Source organism: Colobus angolensis, unplaced genomic scaffold (genome assembly GCF_000951035.1).
Source record: "Colobus angolensis palliatus isolate OR3802 unplaced genomic scaffold, Cang.pa_1.0 Scaffold7, whole genome shotgun sequence".
NCBI lineage: Eukaryota > Metazoa > Chordata > Mammalia > Primates > Cercopithecidae > Colobus > Colobus angolensis.
The window spans coordinates 14,641,445-14,657,568 of record NW_012120709.1 but is presented as its reverse complement, the minus strand read 5'-3'; the positions used below and the strand labels follow the sequence as shown (position 1 = coordinate 14,657,568).

Below are 16,124 nucleotides of genomic sequence, written 5' to 3'. Positions count from 1 at the left end.
TCTGTGTCTTATCCTTTCTACAACAACTTAAAATGTTGGCCACATCCGTTTGAACTTTAAACTCTCTTGCTTTCACTTTTTTTTTTTTTTTTTAAATGGAAACAGGGTCTCACTCTGTCGCCCAGGCCAGAGTGCAGTGTGATCACAGCTTACTGCAGCCTCAACCTCCAGGGCTCAAGTGATCCTCCTGCCTCAGCCTCCAGGGTAGCTGGGACTACAAGCATGAGCCATTACCCCCGCTATTTTTTGTAAAGACACTTTCACCATGTTGCCCAGACTGGTCTTGAACTCCTAAGCTCAAGCAAACAACCTGCCTTGGCCTCCCAACGTGCTAGGATTACAGGCGTGAGCCACCGCACCCTGCCCGCTTTCACTTTTATGGTACTTCTCTCTCTTGGTTTTCTCCCTTTCTACTTAAATCATGGTTGAGTTTAGGTGTCATTATTTTGTATACCTACTGAAACCAAATATATCTGTATCACAGCACATTATCATCTCTGGTTTATTTGGGTTTTATTCTGCCACTGTCAACTCCTTGGCGATGGAGATGGTATCTTTCAACTGTAATTCCAGCTCTGGTATCAGGCACCTGATATATTATTCATTACTTTATTCAGAAGCTACATAATAAATAAAAATTAAGGGTCAGGTTCGATAACCACATAATTTTACTAAAGTACTGTTAAACTGTCAGGTCACTTGGGGGATATAGACAGATATAGACAAAGTGCTTTCTTTGGTGAAGTTTCATTTCATGAGGAAAAATTCACAAATAACAACCTTCAAAACATACCTAACCACTGTTGCTGAGATATTTCACACCAGTATTTTCTCACAGAAAGAATGTCTTTGAGTAGTATGTTGCTATAATCAGCTCCGTAAACAGCACCACTAGATGAATCTTTCACTGTATCCATGATATAATTCAAGAGTTCTTGACATTTTAGCCTAGGTGCTCCTATTTAAAAATAAACAAATAAAGAAAAACATAAATTTAAACAAAAATAAAAGACACTTGGAATGGCAACTATGTAAATAATTTCATTTGGGAAATTACTATTAACTAACCTTCTTCTGTAGAGAAGAAATTGGCAAATTATGGCCCCAAGTAAAATTCAGCCAGTTGGCTGTTTTTGTAAATAACATTTCATTGGAACATAGTCACATCCATTCATTTACTTATTGTCTATGGCTCCTTTTGTAATTAAGACAGAGATGACTACTACATGGCCTATAAAGTCAAGAACATTTACTATCTGGCCTCTTTATACAGTAAATTTGCCAGTGCCTCTTTTATAGGAATATATAGCAAAAACAATCTTTTTTTTTTTTTTGAGATAGAATCTTGGTCTGTCGCAGTGGCACAATCTCAGTGCACTGCAGCCTCCACCTCCCAGGTTCAAGTGATTCTCCCACCCCAGCCTCCCAAGTAGCTGAGACTACAGGTGTGCACCACCACGCTCAGCTAATTTCTGTATTTTTAGTAGAGACAGGGTTTCACCATGTTGGCCAGGCTGGTCTTGAACTACTGACCTCAAGTGATCTGCCCACCTCGAAAAGCAATCATTCTTAAACAACTAAAATCTTAATAATTCACAATTTCTGATGTTAGACCAAAAATGATCCCAAGCTTTTTGGCAATCTTTATGAAGAATGAATTTATTAGAATAACATAAGATTACAAGGAGAATATTTACTTTGGAAAGCAAAATTAGTTCTAAGTCCTATAATAGCATTTATGGCATACAAATACCTCAGGTTGTAATTTTTTTTTTTTTATGACAGGGTCTCGCTCTATCACCCAGGCTGGTGTGCAGTGGCATGATCACACCCAAAGCAGCCTTAACCTCTCAGGCTCAAGGGATCCTCCCACCTCAGCCTCGTGAGTACCTGGGACTATAGATGTTGTGCCACCATGCCCAGCTAATTTTATAAATTTTTCAAAGAGACAGAATCTCTCACAATGTTCCCCAGGCTGGTCTTGAACTCCTGAGCTCAAGGGATTCTCCTGTCTTGGCCTCCCAAAGTGCTGAGACTAGAGGTATGAGCCACTGTGCCTGACCCCCGTAGTCATTTTTAACAGCATATTATTTACTTATTAGAGATTCTGAAAATTCAGCGTTACTAGACACATATTCTTGAAGGTAACAAATTTACATTTAAAAATAATTTAATTCTCATTTTCAGTAATTACATTTATGTCACAGCAGAAATGCTATTTTTCAATACTGACAATCTTAAAATTGAATATATTTATTGCTATAACTATGAGCAGAGCACAACTCATGTAAATATGAATATATTCTGGATTAGGGTTTTCGTATGATGAAACTAGTTACATTCACAAGTATCAGACTATGGTAAATAAATATACAGTGATATAACTGTAAAACCATCTTCACTTATGGCTCATTTCATAATTTTAGGCACTGTCCAGTTATGAAATGCACAACCATGTGATCCTTTTTTCTAGTACCCTGTGCATGTCTCTTACAGTCCTTGTAACATTTTTCTAATCTAAAACATCCATTGCATTATTAGATCTTTAAGGAAAGGAATTAATCTCTATATTCTGACATAAAAGCCCAGTGACTGCCCTAATAGCAAATGCTCAATAAAAATTAATTTGTGTTGAATAACTACAGAAATTAATATTATAATAAAATCTTATTTTTCTATGTCCTTTATCCCAATATATCTCCCTCCCCTACCAAATATGAGAAGTATTTCAAGTAATATGTTGACATTTTTTCATTGTTTTGCTTGTTTTTGAGACAGAGTCTCACTCTGGCACCCATGCTGGAGTGCAGTGGCCCCATCATGACTCACTGCAGCCTTGACCTCCTAGACCTAAGGGATCCACCCACTACAGGCAAGCACCACTGCACCTAGCTAATTTTTTAAGTTTTTGTAGAGATGGGGTCTCCCTATGTTGCCCAGGTTGGTCTCAAACTTCTGGTATCAAATCTTTCTTAAGAGTACAACTAAGTTGCCTGCAGAGACTTTTTTTTTTTTTTTGGACACAGGATCTCACTCTGTCACCCAGGTTGGAGTGTGGTAGCATGATCTTGGCTCACTGCAACCACTGCCTCCTGGGCTCAAGCGATCTTCTTCCGTAAAGGTGGGACTATAGGTGGTCACCACCACACCTAGCTAGTTTTTGTGTTTTTGTAGAGACGAGGTCTCACCATGTTACCCAGGTTGGTCTCAAAATCCTGTGCTCAAGCAATCTGCTTGCCGCGGCCTCACAAAGTACTAGGAGTAGAGGCATGAGCCACTGTGCCCAGCCGACCTGCAGAGACTTTCAGAAATCTTAGAGAACTTAACATTTTTCACAGCTGAGTTTTACATTATCGAGACTCTATTTCAGCTTTGTACAAAAGCAGATAAATGCTAACATAAAGAAATGAACAGGCTGGGCACAGTGGCTCACGCCTATAATCCCAGCATCCCCTTGGGACAACAAGGCGGGTGGATCACTTGAGGTCAGGAGTTCGAGACAAGCCTGACCAACATGGTGAAACCCCATCTCTACTAAAAATACAAAATTAGCTGGGCATGGTAGGGCATGCCTGTAATCCCAGCTACTTGGGAGGCTGAGGCGGGAGAGTCGCTTGAGCCCAGGAGGCTGCAGTGATCCGAGATGGTGCCATTGCACTCTAGCCTGAGCAACAAGAGCAAAACTCTGTCTCAAAAAAAAAGAAAAGAAAAGAAATGAACAACAGGCTGGGTGTGGTGGCTCACACCTATAATCACAGCATTTTGGGAGGCAGAGGCAGGCAGATCACTTGAGGCCAGGAGTTTGAGACCACCCTGGCCAACATGGCAAAACCCTCACCTCTACTAAAAATACAAAAATTACCCGGGCCTGGTGGCGTGTGCCTATAGTCCCAGCTACTCTAGAGGCTGACGCAGGAGAATCGCTTTCGCCCAGGAGGAAGAAGCTGCAGAGAGCCGAGATTGCACCACTGCACTCCAGTCTGGGCAACAAAGCAAGACTCTGTCTCGAAAAAAAAAAAAAAAGGAGAGAAATCATAATATTTGCTTACTTGTTTCTTCTCAGCTGCCTTTTACTTCTTTTTTTCTAATCTCTATTTCTTTCATCATACCTTGGATACCAATACTAAGCAAGAGTGGCAAAGTCTAGACATATGTTAAATTTCCATCAACCCTCCAATCTTTTGGGGAAAAAAAAAAAAAAACTGAGGTGGGGTGAGGGAATAGTAACTCCCTGGTTTTGCCCCAAGATTAAAAAAGTTTAAGTTACAAAGTCAAATTTGAAAGAAAAGGAAGCTGTAAATAAAAACACACATTTTCAACTACTTAAATGACCTGCATTGATCATTTCACCATCTCTTTCTTCTAAACAACACGCTGATGCATTTTCAAATGTAATCTCCTTTGTTAATTTTGCAATTAAAAGGTTTGCTCACTGCAAGGCAAAACTACTGTACACGCTGCAAACTTTTCTGGTGGGTTACAAAATTGACATGCTATCTTTCTCTCACATTCACTCTTTCAGTAAGTACCTACTACATCCCAGCGTTACTAGCAAATACAATATTTTACTGGATACAAAGTTACCACACAGAGCAAAGTGGGTGCAGAATATTTCCGAGTAGTTTTCCTTTGTCTCTGCTGGAGTCTCTGACGAGGGGCTGAAGTTACCCACACAAGCTGGCATCTCAGGGGAGGTGGAAAATTGACTAAACAATTATACTTTGGACTCAAGTCTCATACCACCATTCTGAAATATCATTCACTAATAATCTGCATACTTGTACTAAATATTTACTAATTTGGATGCTCTCCTGATTTTTTTTTTTTTTTTGAGACAGTTTTGCTCTTGTTGCCCAGGCTGGAGTGCAATGGCACGATCTCAGCTCACTACAACCTCCACCTCCCGGTTCAAGCAGTTCTCCTGCCTCAGCCTCCCGAGTAGCTGGGATTATAGGTACCCACCACCACGCCCAGCTATTTTTTGTATTTTTAGTAGAGATGGGGTTTCGCTATATTGGCCAGGCTGGTCTCGAATTCCTGACCTCAGGTAATCCACTGCCTCAGCTTCCCAAAGTGCCGGGATTACAGGTGTGAGCAACCGTGCTCCACCCTCCTGATTCTTAAGAGTTGGTATCACAAAGCAACATCCTTATCTGTGAAGAACCCAGGAGTCCCTGAATACACATTTCTGCCTCTAGCTTTTCAGTATGTATAAAGCCCAATTCCTCACAAAAGCTTACCAGGATCCTGCATTTTGGTTCCAAAACATCAACTCTTCACAATATTAATTGTACAAGTTAAAGATGGGAACTATCTGGCTCATCAGGAGAAAAAAATCTTTTTTGGGTTTTTTTTTCCCTCAAATCATAGTAAGTACAATGTCAATTAAGTGTTGGTTCTGACAGCCAAGGAAGCTCACATGATCTTAGAATGAATTAGTAAAAGTACAGAATGAAAGATAAGCAAGACTTGCTTCTCTCTGTACTAATCAGAATATACCTAAAAGATTGAGTCCTGGCCAGGTGCAATGGCTCACGCCTGTAATCCCAGCATTTCAGGAAGCCAAGGTGGGAAAATCACTTGAGGTCAAAAGTTTGAGACCAGCCTGGCCAACACAGTGAAACCCTGTCTCTAATAAAAATACAAAAATTAGCCAGACATGGTGGCCCGTGTCTATAGTCCCAGCTACTTGGGAGGCTGAGGCAGGAGGATCACCTGACCCCGGGAGACGGGGATTGCAGTGAGCCAAGATCACACTACTGCACTCCAGCCTGGGCTGCAAAGCAAGATCTTGTATTAAAAAAAATGAGTCCCACACTTTTTGTTTTTCTAGCCTCTTCCCTGTACGTAGAGGCCCACACTTCAAGACAGATAATTAAACTGAAGAATATTCAGAGGAGAGTGGTATAACACCTAGGTCACATGAGCTAAAGAGAGTGAGTTTATGAACTTTAGAGACGAGGACTCAGGAAATATTGTGGCTACCTTCAAACATCTCTAAGGATGTCACACTAAGAAAATAAACAGGAGTTTTTGATATACTCTCAGAAGGGAGAAGCAGTAACAAAAGACAGGTTTTTAATACTTTTTTTTTTTTTGAGAGTCTCGCTCTGTCGCCCAGGATAGAGTATAGTGGCGTAATCTCAGCTCACTGCAACCTCTGCCTCCCGGGTTCAAACAATTCTAGTGCTTCAGCCTCCCAAGTAGCTGGAATTACAGGCGTGCACCACCATGCCCAGTTAATTTTTGTATTTTTAGTAGACACGGGGTTTTGCCATGTTGGTCAGGCTGGTCACGATCTCCTGACCTCAGGTGATCTGCCTGCCTTGGCCTCCCAAAGTGCTGGGATTACAGGAGTGAGCCACTGCGCCTGGCCAGTTTTTAATACTCTTAATACTATTCAAAGATGGAAAAGAAAGCCTTGAAAGTATATTCAATCATTAAGACTGCACTTCTACCTAAAGGCTAGGAACGTATAGAGGGCATCCAAGACTGGGTAGTTAGAACAGTAATTTTTAATTCCTTCACTGGGCATGGCGACTGACATCTGCAATACCAATTACTAGGGAGGCTAAGCAGGGGGAGGACTGCTTGAGGTCAGGAGTTCAAGATCAGCCTGGGCAAAACAGTGAAATAACATCAACTAAAAAAAAAAAATTAGCCTGGCATGGTGATGCACATCTGTAGTCCTAGCTACAAGGAGGCCAAGACAGGAGGATCACTCAGGAACTGAGAAGCTTGAGCCTGCAGCGAGTTATCATCACACCATTGCACTCCAGCCTGGGTAACAGAGTGACGCCCTATCTCTTAAACAAATAAATCCCTTCAATCCTCAGATTTCTGTCATTCTATGCTTGAATAAATTTCCCCAAATATTTGAACCAGTAATATTAAAAATCAGGCTGGCCTGAGTGCAGTGGTCTTTACAACTAATTGATCACAACCAGTTACAGATTTCTTTGTTACCTCTCCACTCCCACTGCTTCACTTGACTAGCCTTAAAAAAAAAAAAAAAAAAACTTTTAATAAAAATAAAAATCATTATATGAACTTGCACTCAATTTTTAATCTTATTATATTTAGAACTTATGCAACAGTTAAGTCCTTAAAATGATCTGAAAAAAACCCATGAAACAGTAATCTGTTAAGCCATTTATTTATAATTTATAACACCACTTACTTCTATTTGCACATTTGATGAAGTATTTGACCAAACTACCGATTTCCTGCATCTTTTTCTGCCTGGAGGCTTGTGTTGAGGCTGACACATTTGGTTTTGCTATTCTCAGACATTCTGTTTCTTTCTGAATATATTTCTGTAAAAACCTTCAAGAAAACAAAATACAATTTCAGAAACTCGTTGAATCCTTAAATTATAATAATTTCAAAAGCTGTTTATGCCATCACAAAAAGCAACTTTTAAACTACCTTTCTTGGATTACTATACCAGCTGAATAAAACAAATAAAACAATTAAATCTCTCTTTCAAGGCCTAAAGCCTACAAGACCAATTTAATGCCTGGTTTGCAAAGTCCTTAATCTTCTATGACTTTCTACTGCTTTACTGCCTGCTTTCTAAATTTAACATTAAAAGTTCACAGTGCTAGTAAAGACCCTCTCAATCCTCTCTCAACTCCTTCTGTTATTCTGTACTGGATCTACCTCCTTCTTAGGCAGTTGGTAATGTTGCTAGCCATTAAATGAAGCCTGCCTAGAAGATACTCATAACTAGCCAGGAGTGCCAGGTACATATTTGACCGGCTTATACAAAAGAGTATTCATCTTCAGGTTATATTTGTTGTATTTAAAATAAACTAGAAAGCCAGAGGAAAAAGAGCATGTATGTTTCATTTTATATGCATTCAAATCTGCAAGTCAATCTAATACCAAATAGGAGCTAAAAATAAAACAGAATCTGTCGTAAACACTGAAGGACAAATAAATACATACTTCCTCGTGACAATAAATGTTATTTCTAGTTTATTTAATACTCTCAGGATTTAAAATACTTTATTCATCTTTCCTAATTCTTACAATCTGTTTCTAGTTATAAATGGATTTCATGGTTGAAAATGATGTCTCAGTGTAAAAATCCATCAGCCCTGTTGGTTTAACTGACTGCTGTCCAGCAATCAGTTGTGTTTTTTCATTGTTTGAGGTTTTTTTGTTTTTATCCAAATTCATATACAAGTATTCCAATCTTCCTTTTACTTGTTTTATTACAATTTAACACGTGGCATTTACTTATAATCAGAGCAATATTTAAAGGTGTGAAAGTAATATCCAAACATTTATTATAAATTTTTTCTCTAATCTGAAGTCTTGTGAACTAATTAAAATGAGAGAAATTCTCTCTCAATTTTGAGTGAGATATGTCTAAAACATTTTACTGAAGAAATAATTTATAATTTTTACGTTTATGAACATGCTTTAAAAATTATGTTTTGGATAAATATTAAATGCCAAATTCCTATGCAAGGCATAATGATATATAGGAAACAAAGACAAATGTTAAGACACACAAAAATAATATCACAACAGAAATAAATATGAAAGAGAAAAATGAAGACAGTAAAATAAATTTGAATAGAATACCTAAAGACAGCATCCCAATTCAAATATTTTCCTTGTTTGGAATCTGAATGCCGATCTAGATGTATAATTGTTTCAGGATCTCGAATCAGGCGCTTAAATTTCTCAACTTCTTTCTGAAAATAAAAAGGAAATAATAATGGGTTACTAATCACACTTATTTCAAGGAAAAATTGAATTTAAGTAATTTACTACCTTTCGTTCTGTAGCTCTATCATGTTCTAGTTGACGGCAGCAAATAAGCAGATCATTAAGTGCTAGACTCATGGTTCACAATTTCAGAATACACATCACTGTCTGCAAAAAAAAATATAGGTATATATATGTATACGTACATATATGCATATAGAGGTGTGAAAAAATGTATATATTATTTTATACTGCAGTATTTATAGATTTAACCACACAATTAGAAGCATATTCTCATCAAAGGCACAATAATTTTTCTTAACATTTCCATATTTAAAATGAGATCTTCTTAAAATCTATACAAGAAATGCTGTAACACAAAAATGTTTGCCTTGCTTGTAGTGGTAGCAGGATTAAAATAAAAGTATAATTTACACTGGGTGTGGTGGCTCACGCCTGTAATCCCAGCACTTTGGGAGGCCAAGGTGGGAGGATCACAAGGTCAGGAGTTCGACTAGGCTGGCCAATATGTTGAAACCCTGTCTCTAATAAAAATACAAAAATTAGCCGGGCTTGTTGTCACGCGCCTGTAATCCCAGCTACTCAGGAGGCTGAGGCAGGAAAATCGCTCAAAACCTGGAGGCAGAGCTTTCAGTGAGCCAAGATCGAGCCACGGTACTCCAGCCTGGGCGACAGAGGAAGGCTCCGTTGGGGTGGGAGATGGGGAAAGTATATTTACTTTTTATTACTCTGAGACCAAAGAAACATGACATTTAAATTCAGACATGAAAGATAAATAGAAAACAGCCAGGCAAATAAGGAAATGAGTACTCAAGAATTTAACACTGACAATGAATTATTTAAAAGCACTCTTGGCCGGGCGTGGTGGTGCATGCTTGTAGTCCCAGCTACTCAGGAGGCTGAGGCAGAATAATCACTTGAACCCGGGAGGCAGAGGTCACAGTAAGCAGAGATCGCACCACTGCACTCCGGCCTGGTGACCGAGCAAGACTACGTCTCAAAGAAAAAGAAAAAAGCACTCTTGCTCATATGGAGAGATGTGTCATTTTGCTGAGCCAAAGGCTTAAACATGCTTTGGAGCTGGTAAGTAGGAGGCTAGCAGAGCTAGTAAGCTTTGCCTACCACTTCCATCTCAACTGGTAATTAAGGTTCTTATTGAACACGTAACGATAGGAGTAAAATATTTGTTTTAAAAGGAAATTCTATGCTATGGTGGTATCTTTTGCAAATGTCAAGGATCAACTATGTTTTACTACGTCTTGATTCCACTGTAGTAGCTCTCTTCTTTTGGGGGCTTCTGATAGAATCAAACTCTCTTTTGATGTCCTTCAAAAAGATCTAGTAAGAACAGCATTTCAACATGGACACAAAGATGGGAAAAACAGACACTGGGGACTGTTTGAGGGAAGGAAAGAGAGGGAGGTATGGCTTGAAGCGCTACCTATGAGGTACTATGTTCACTACCTGAGTGACAGCGTACACCAAGCCTCAGCAACATGCAATTTACCCATGTAACAAACCCACACATCTACCCCCAGAACATAAAATAAAATAGAAAAGAAAAAAGAAACAGCATTGTTTTACTAGTTCTGATCTAAACCTTTATATGATACAAAGAAGTTTTTTTATTAGACTATGAATGTCTGTAAACAGAGAAAAAACACATATATTTATGTATATTATACCTACACATACCTACATCTCAAGATGTAAAAAGGTAGGGAAACTCCTTCTCCTATCCATTCATCTAAATTCTACTTAATCTTTCAAGATCAAGTATGTTTCTCTGCCCCGATTCAATCTCACAGAATCTCAAAATTGGGAGGAACTAAGAGACCAGGTCCAATTTTCCTATAAAGGAAGGAATGTCTCCTACAAAATGAATGCCCTGTCTTTGAATATTCTCAGTAAGAGTTGACTACCCGGGCCTGGCGCAGTGGCTCATGCCTGTAATCCCAGCATTCTGGGAGGCCGAGGTGAGCATTTCACAAGGTCAGGAGTTCAAGACCAGCCAGCCTGGCCAACATGGTGAAACTCCGTCTCTACGAAAAACACAAAAATTAGCCAGGTGTGGTAGCACGTGCCTGTAATCCTAGCCATTGGGGAGACTGAGGCAGGAGACTCACTTGAACCCAAGAGGCGGAAGTTGCAGTTAGCTAGCTGAGTTCTCGCAATTGCACTCAGCCTGGGCGACAGAGCAAAAATCTGTCTCAAAAAAAAAAAAAACTCACGAGTGAAGATTTTTCCTGATCACTCACCAGAAAAAATCTGTCTCCTTAAAAAAAAAAAAAAAAGAGCTGACTACCCATTTTATTAGCAGACGGTTCTGATTCTCTTCTCCTTTTGTATTCACTGGCGGTTCTTCTGACCTCCCCCATCCCCCAACACTATGACAACCTCCACTTTACTCTGCTATAGATTACAGATTGTTATTTGAGTCCTTTTCATTTAATTATATACTTCCTGTAAATAAGTATTATCATTTTTGTTTTTCTATTCCTTATGGTTTTATCGAGGAGTCTTCTTACTTCTTCAATTTCAGTTTAAAGCCCTCTTGAGTCAATAAGGAAAATGAAGCTGGTAATGTAAGCAATGAAAATACCTTAGCAATATCCAAAGAACCATAAGGGTTGGCACCTTTATTGCTAAATATACTAAAGATCTGCCACTTCCCGGAAGAGGCAGCCCTAAACTTGACTTTTTTTTTCCCCATGGTGTGACTTCTTTGAACTTGTTTTTCTCACCTTCAGTTTCTTAATGATTACTTTGAAGAAAACAAAACAGTTCAGTATTATCTACATAAACAGAAGATGTTCGTTCACTGATAGATGCAAACAATATTTAGGACGTATAGGTAGACAAATAATGAACTAAACAGATACAAATCCTACCCTCATGGAGTCATATCTGGGCAGCAGAGTGACAGTAAACAAGTAAACTGATAAATCAATGCATAATTCCAAATTGTGATGTATGCCTCTGAGGAAACAAAAATACAGTGATAGAAAATAACCGTAGAGAGGATCATTTTAGATAAATTGTCAGGGAACATATCTCAGAGGAGTTTATAATAAAGCCAAGATCTGAACTAACTGGTGCCAAACCAAAAAAGGGCTAGAGGACCAACACTTCAGGGAAGGAAACTAGCACAGCCAAAGGGTTCTACAATGTAAAAGCACATAGTATGTTGGCGGAACTGAAAGAAGGCAGAGGAACTATTAGGTAATCAACTAGAGTATGAGTGTCACCACATAAAGATGAACTTCATTTATACATTAATCCAGAATATTTAGGTTCCACTCAAGGTTCAAATGAAAAGATACAGATTTCCTACTTCCTACGAGCCTCTGGGTTGACGAATTCAATGTTCCTTTTTAGATCTCAACCAAGTTGACCCCTTTGCAGAACTTGTCAATGACGCTTATATCCCATCTTCCTAGAAATAACTCTGCCCTTGGCACGTCATTCTTTTCTAGTGCTAAGGAGTGTGGCCTCTGTAGTCAGATTGTGTTAGTTCAAATCCTGGTTCAGCCACTTACAAACCGTATAATCTAGAGCAAGTTCACTAATCTCTTCAAACCTCAGTTTCTCAATGAGAAAAGGAAAAACAATACTAGCACCACCTCTATGAGTTCCTGTAAGGACCCATATACATGCTTACAGTGCCCTGAAACACAGCAAATGTTAGCAATGATCATATTCCCTTCCTTTATGACTGTTTCGAAAGTCTCCTGATAGCTCTTCTTCCGCTCATACCTCAAAGAACAGCTTTGTTTTCTTGGTCTCATCCATTCCTACGACTTCAGCAGTTGAAAACCCACAAAATGTATTTCATTCAATGCCAGACCTCACTCTGGAGCTTCAGGGTCCTTCTACACTTTGTGCCTTTACACGCATTTTTCCTTCCATCTGGAAGGCTTCTACCATCTGCCAAGGTAACACTGCGAGGTCTCACCACAAACTGAATTGATAGTCTCAGGCTGAGTTTGCAGAGAACCAAAGTCACTCCTCTACCATCAGAGTACTCCCCTATCACATACATTATCATCTACTGTAGTTGTCTTTCTACTTATCTGTATCTGGTAACAACAGTAGCTAACGCTCACGAGGGCTCACCGCAGGTCAAGATTATCTCACTTATCTTCACAAGACAGTAGAGAGAGGCCACACGAGTGACAGTCAGAATTCCAACTCCAGCCGTATGCTTCCAGAGCCCAAGCTCTTAACCGCAAGGCTGAAGTTGAAATATCAATCAATGCTCGCTGACTAAAAGTACTAAATACGAGAGCGAGATCAAAAGATGACTAGTCAAGTCGCGTAGTTAAATCTGAACCCTAAGATGACACGAGAAGAGGATGAGCAGGAGGGAGGGTTCAATTCAGGGCGTTTAAAAGGATGAGGTTATTGGCCAAGTCCGCTAGGAACCCGAAGAGAGGCCGGGAAAGATGGAGTGAGGAGAGGAATCAAGGGAAAGATGGAGTGAGGAGAGGAGTCAAGGGCCGCTCTGGAGGGGTGCATGAGATTGGGGGTCTGGGGAGAGGACAAACTGGATCGCACGCGACTGAATTTTCCAACGCAGGAGCCTCTGCGTTGCCTCTGAGCCCCTACCGTTGCACTCGGAAGGTCAAAGTGGTATCAACCACGGCGATGGCTGCAGCGCAGATCCCCGCTCTTTTCGTCTCCCCCCGCGGCGACGGCTTCTTTTCCCCGTTAGCCACGCAGGTACCTACTCCCGCTTCCGGTTCAAACCCTGCGTAACTGCACAGCGCCCACTTCTGGAAGAAGAAGCAGGGCCGAGCGGCGGTAGAGCACGGTGTGCCCATGCGCGCCAAGCATCACGCGGTCTCCGCGCTCAAAACACTCCCCCAAAACATCCGGCCCGTCGGAGCAAATGCGCCTGCGCCCTGTCCACCAATGGCCAGCGACCTAGCATTTGCGGCTTGCCCTTCGGCTCGGGCTCCGGGGTTCTCACCCACCCTCCTCACCCTCTTCATCCCCGCCCCTCCAAGTCTGAGGACGGAAGTGACGACAGTTCCAAAGGCGAGCGGAGGCGGGTTTCATTTCGGCGCCTTTCTTTCTCTGGCAGAAGCGATTGGCTGGCGTAAAGCGAAAGAGGCGGGACAAATTGCCGCGGGTTCAGTACCGCCACTGGAACCGGGAGATGCGGCGCAGGAGCTGTCGCTGTGTTTGCTTTAACCTGAGTCTTGTTCCTTATTGTGGTTCCTGCTACGGTTTTGATCATGTTGTTACCCTCGGACGTAGCCCGGCTTGTATTGGGTAAGCGCGGGCGCGGAAAGGAGGGTTATTGGCCCCGGCTGTGCCGAACACAAGGACCTTTGAGGCCAAAGGTTTTCCCTGGGTGGGGAAGCTTTGGGGTTTTGCCTCCCAGCTTACGAGTTGATACTGGCGGTGATTCTTCGTCACTCGGAGGTTCTAGGCAGTTCAAGCCCCTTTGTATGTAGATGCTTCTCTTCAGAGGCTGCGTGGCGAGGGGAAGGCCGAGGGGAAGCTCGAGGTAGGAACACCTGGGGCAGGATTCGGAGGGAAAGTCAGGCCTCCACAGCTAATTAGGACCCCTGAAAGAGCGTTTGTCTGCATGACGGACGGGTTGCGTGTGCTTCAACCTTGGGCGCACTTTCCGTGGTTCATTGCTGGGACGAAAATAGGGCAAAGAGGGACTTCCCCGGCCCCCCATCTTTGTAGGGAGACCTTCCTGCTGCCCTTTTAATTACCCGCCCTTACAACTACGAATTTGGGAGTAAGGGTGATCTTCCTTCTCCACCCTCCACGCAATACGTCGTCCAGTGTAGAGATGTGAAATGCTACTTGCATATTTTAAAACAGCAATTCCTATACCTTTGATCAGCAAAAAATTTCAGAGGGTTAATTGCCTTAAATTAGTTGAAAGTTTTCTAGCCCTAGTTTTACCTTCATTTGAGGAGGGGTGGTTTGTGGGTCACTTGTCTGTCAGGGTGTATTGTCTGTGTGAGAAACGGGTTTTGTTGTTTGTCCCCTGAAAGAATAAAGAGGAGTGTACTACAGGGGACGAGAGTCACGTAAAGCTCAAAACCCGAGCCAGTGATTTACAGACGTCGTATGCGACGTCCTTAAAAGTAAATGGCAAGCATCTGTGATGAAACCTCCCGCAGTATTCGCAGCCATTACTACCATTATTTTATTGTTCGGAAAACCCATTTGTCTTGTGCCTCTTTAAAATGCCCAGCGCTGTCCACAAAAATGTTATTTGCGTAGGGCTCTTGATAAGCACATTTTGCAGGAAACGTTAAACGGAAATGGTTCCACCATCCATTTTTGAAGAAACTAATGACAAGTTTAAACTAATGTTTTGTTAATGTCTGGTTAATCTTTTGCTTAAGAGTTCTGAGTTTTGGCAGTTTGGTAATCTAGTTGAATTTCGGTAACTGTAGTCGTAAACATGATTTCTCAGCCTCAGTACTGTTAACATTTTGGGCCTCGTAATTCTTTATCGTGGGGAGCTATCCTGTGCTCAAACATTGTAGGGTGTTTAGCATTCCTGGCTTCTATTCACTAGATTACAGTAGGACGCCGATTCCCCACCCTGCCCTTACCCAGTTGTGATTAGGGAAAATGTAGGTGTTGCTAGTATGTCCCCTGGAGGGCAGAATCATCTCTAGTTAAGAAAGTCCTAAGAAAGCAGTATCATTTTCCAATTGAAATAATTCGCGTCAATTTGTGAATGTTCTTTCTCCACAAACCAGCTACTCTGCTGACTTCCTGCTTTTCATTTAATGGACAAAAAACGCCAGCCATGGTTTTCTTACTTTAAAAAATCTTTGTCATTCACATTCCATTTTCACTGCTACCAGTCCCGCGATGTGCCTGCCATTACTTCTCTTTTGGACTTCTGTCATGGCTTCCCAGATAGTTGTCCTTGCAATTCATTTTATTTACTGCTGTCACAAATCTCCCTGAAGCGTTCACACTATACCTTTTATTCTGAAAGTTGAGATAAGTCTGTTCTTACTAAAAATTTCAAATGTGCAGGAGTATACAATACAAAAAAAAAGCCTCCCCATGCCTAATGCTCTTACTTTTGTTATTTGTCATTATACATCTTAAATATATACATATCGTGTGTATCTTTCTCATATCAGGTTTATTATTTACTCATGATTCTTCTATCAGTACCCCTTCCCCATCTTCAGCTCCTCTTGTTATTGGCCCCTTCATAATGTTTTTTTCCAGCAAATCTTTGGGTGCTTAATGTGTTCCAAACACTATGCCAATTGCTGAACATAGAGAAGTAAGTTTTCTCCCCTTCGTGTTCAGATAATTAGGGTTTTTTTTACTCTTAAACATAGACACACACAAAAACACTTTTCTGGACCCCAGTAGGCATT

The 16,124-nt window shown here is 40.9% G+C and overlaps 2 protein-coding genes across 5 annotated transcripts in view; one reads left to right on the top strand and one right to left on the bottom strand.

The window, feature by feature from the left end:
• Window positions 1-13,705, bottom strand: part of ATM (ATM serine/threonine kinase) — a 134,540-nt gene extending 120,835 nt beyond the window's left edge. The window contains exons 1-6 of one of the 3 annotated variants that reach the window (XM_011926676.1): window positions 13,357-13,447; window positions 10,869-10,951; window positions 8,788-8,889; window positions 8,596-8,708; window positions 7,181-7,326; window positions 794-958 (exon numbers count right to left, since the gene is read on the bottom strand). In XM_011926676.1, the coding sequence (XP_011782066.1) occupies window positions 794-958; window positions 7,181-7,326; window positions 8,596-8,708; window positions 8,788-8,859 (496 nt within the window). In that variant the 5' untranslated portion in view covers window positions 8,860-8,889; window positions 10,869-10,951; window positions 13,357-13,447. Of the gene's footprint in view, window positions 1-793; window positions 959-7,180; window positions 7,327-8,595; window positions 8,709-8,787; window positions 8,890-10,868; window positions 10,952-11,633; window positions 11,722-13,350 lie in introns of all 3 variants that reach the window. The other 2 variants (XM_011926675.1, XM_011926674.1) reach the window with 2 other exon arrangements.
• A 171-nt stretch (window positions 13,706-13,876) lies between these two features.
• NPAT (nuclear protein, ataxia-telangiectasia locus) overlaps window positions 13,877-16,124 on the top strand; it is a 64,660-nt gene continuing 62,412 nt past the window's right edge. The window contains exon 1 of one of the 2 annotated variants that reach the window (XM_011926671.1): window positions 13,877-14,019. In XM_011926671.1, coding sequence (XP_011782061.1) covers window positions 13,983-14,019 — 37 coding nt within the window. In that variant the 5' untranslated portion in view covers window positions 13,877-13,982. The remainder of the gene's footprint in view (window positions 14,020-16,124) is intronic. The other variant, XM_011926670.1, reaches the window with a different exon arrangement.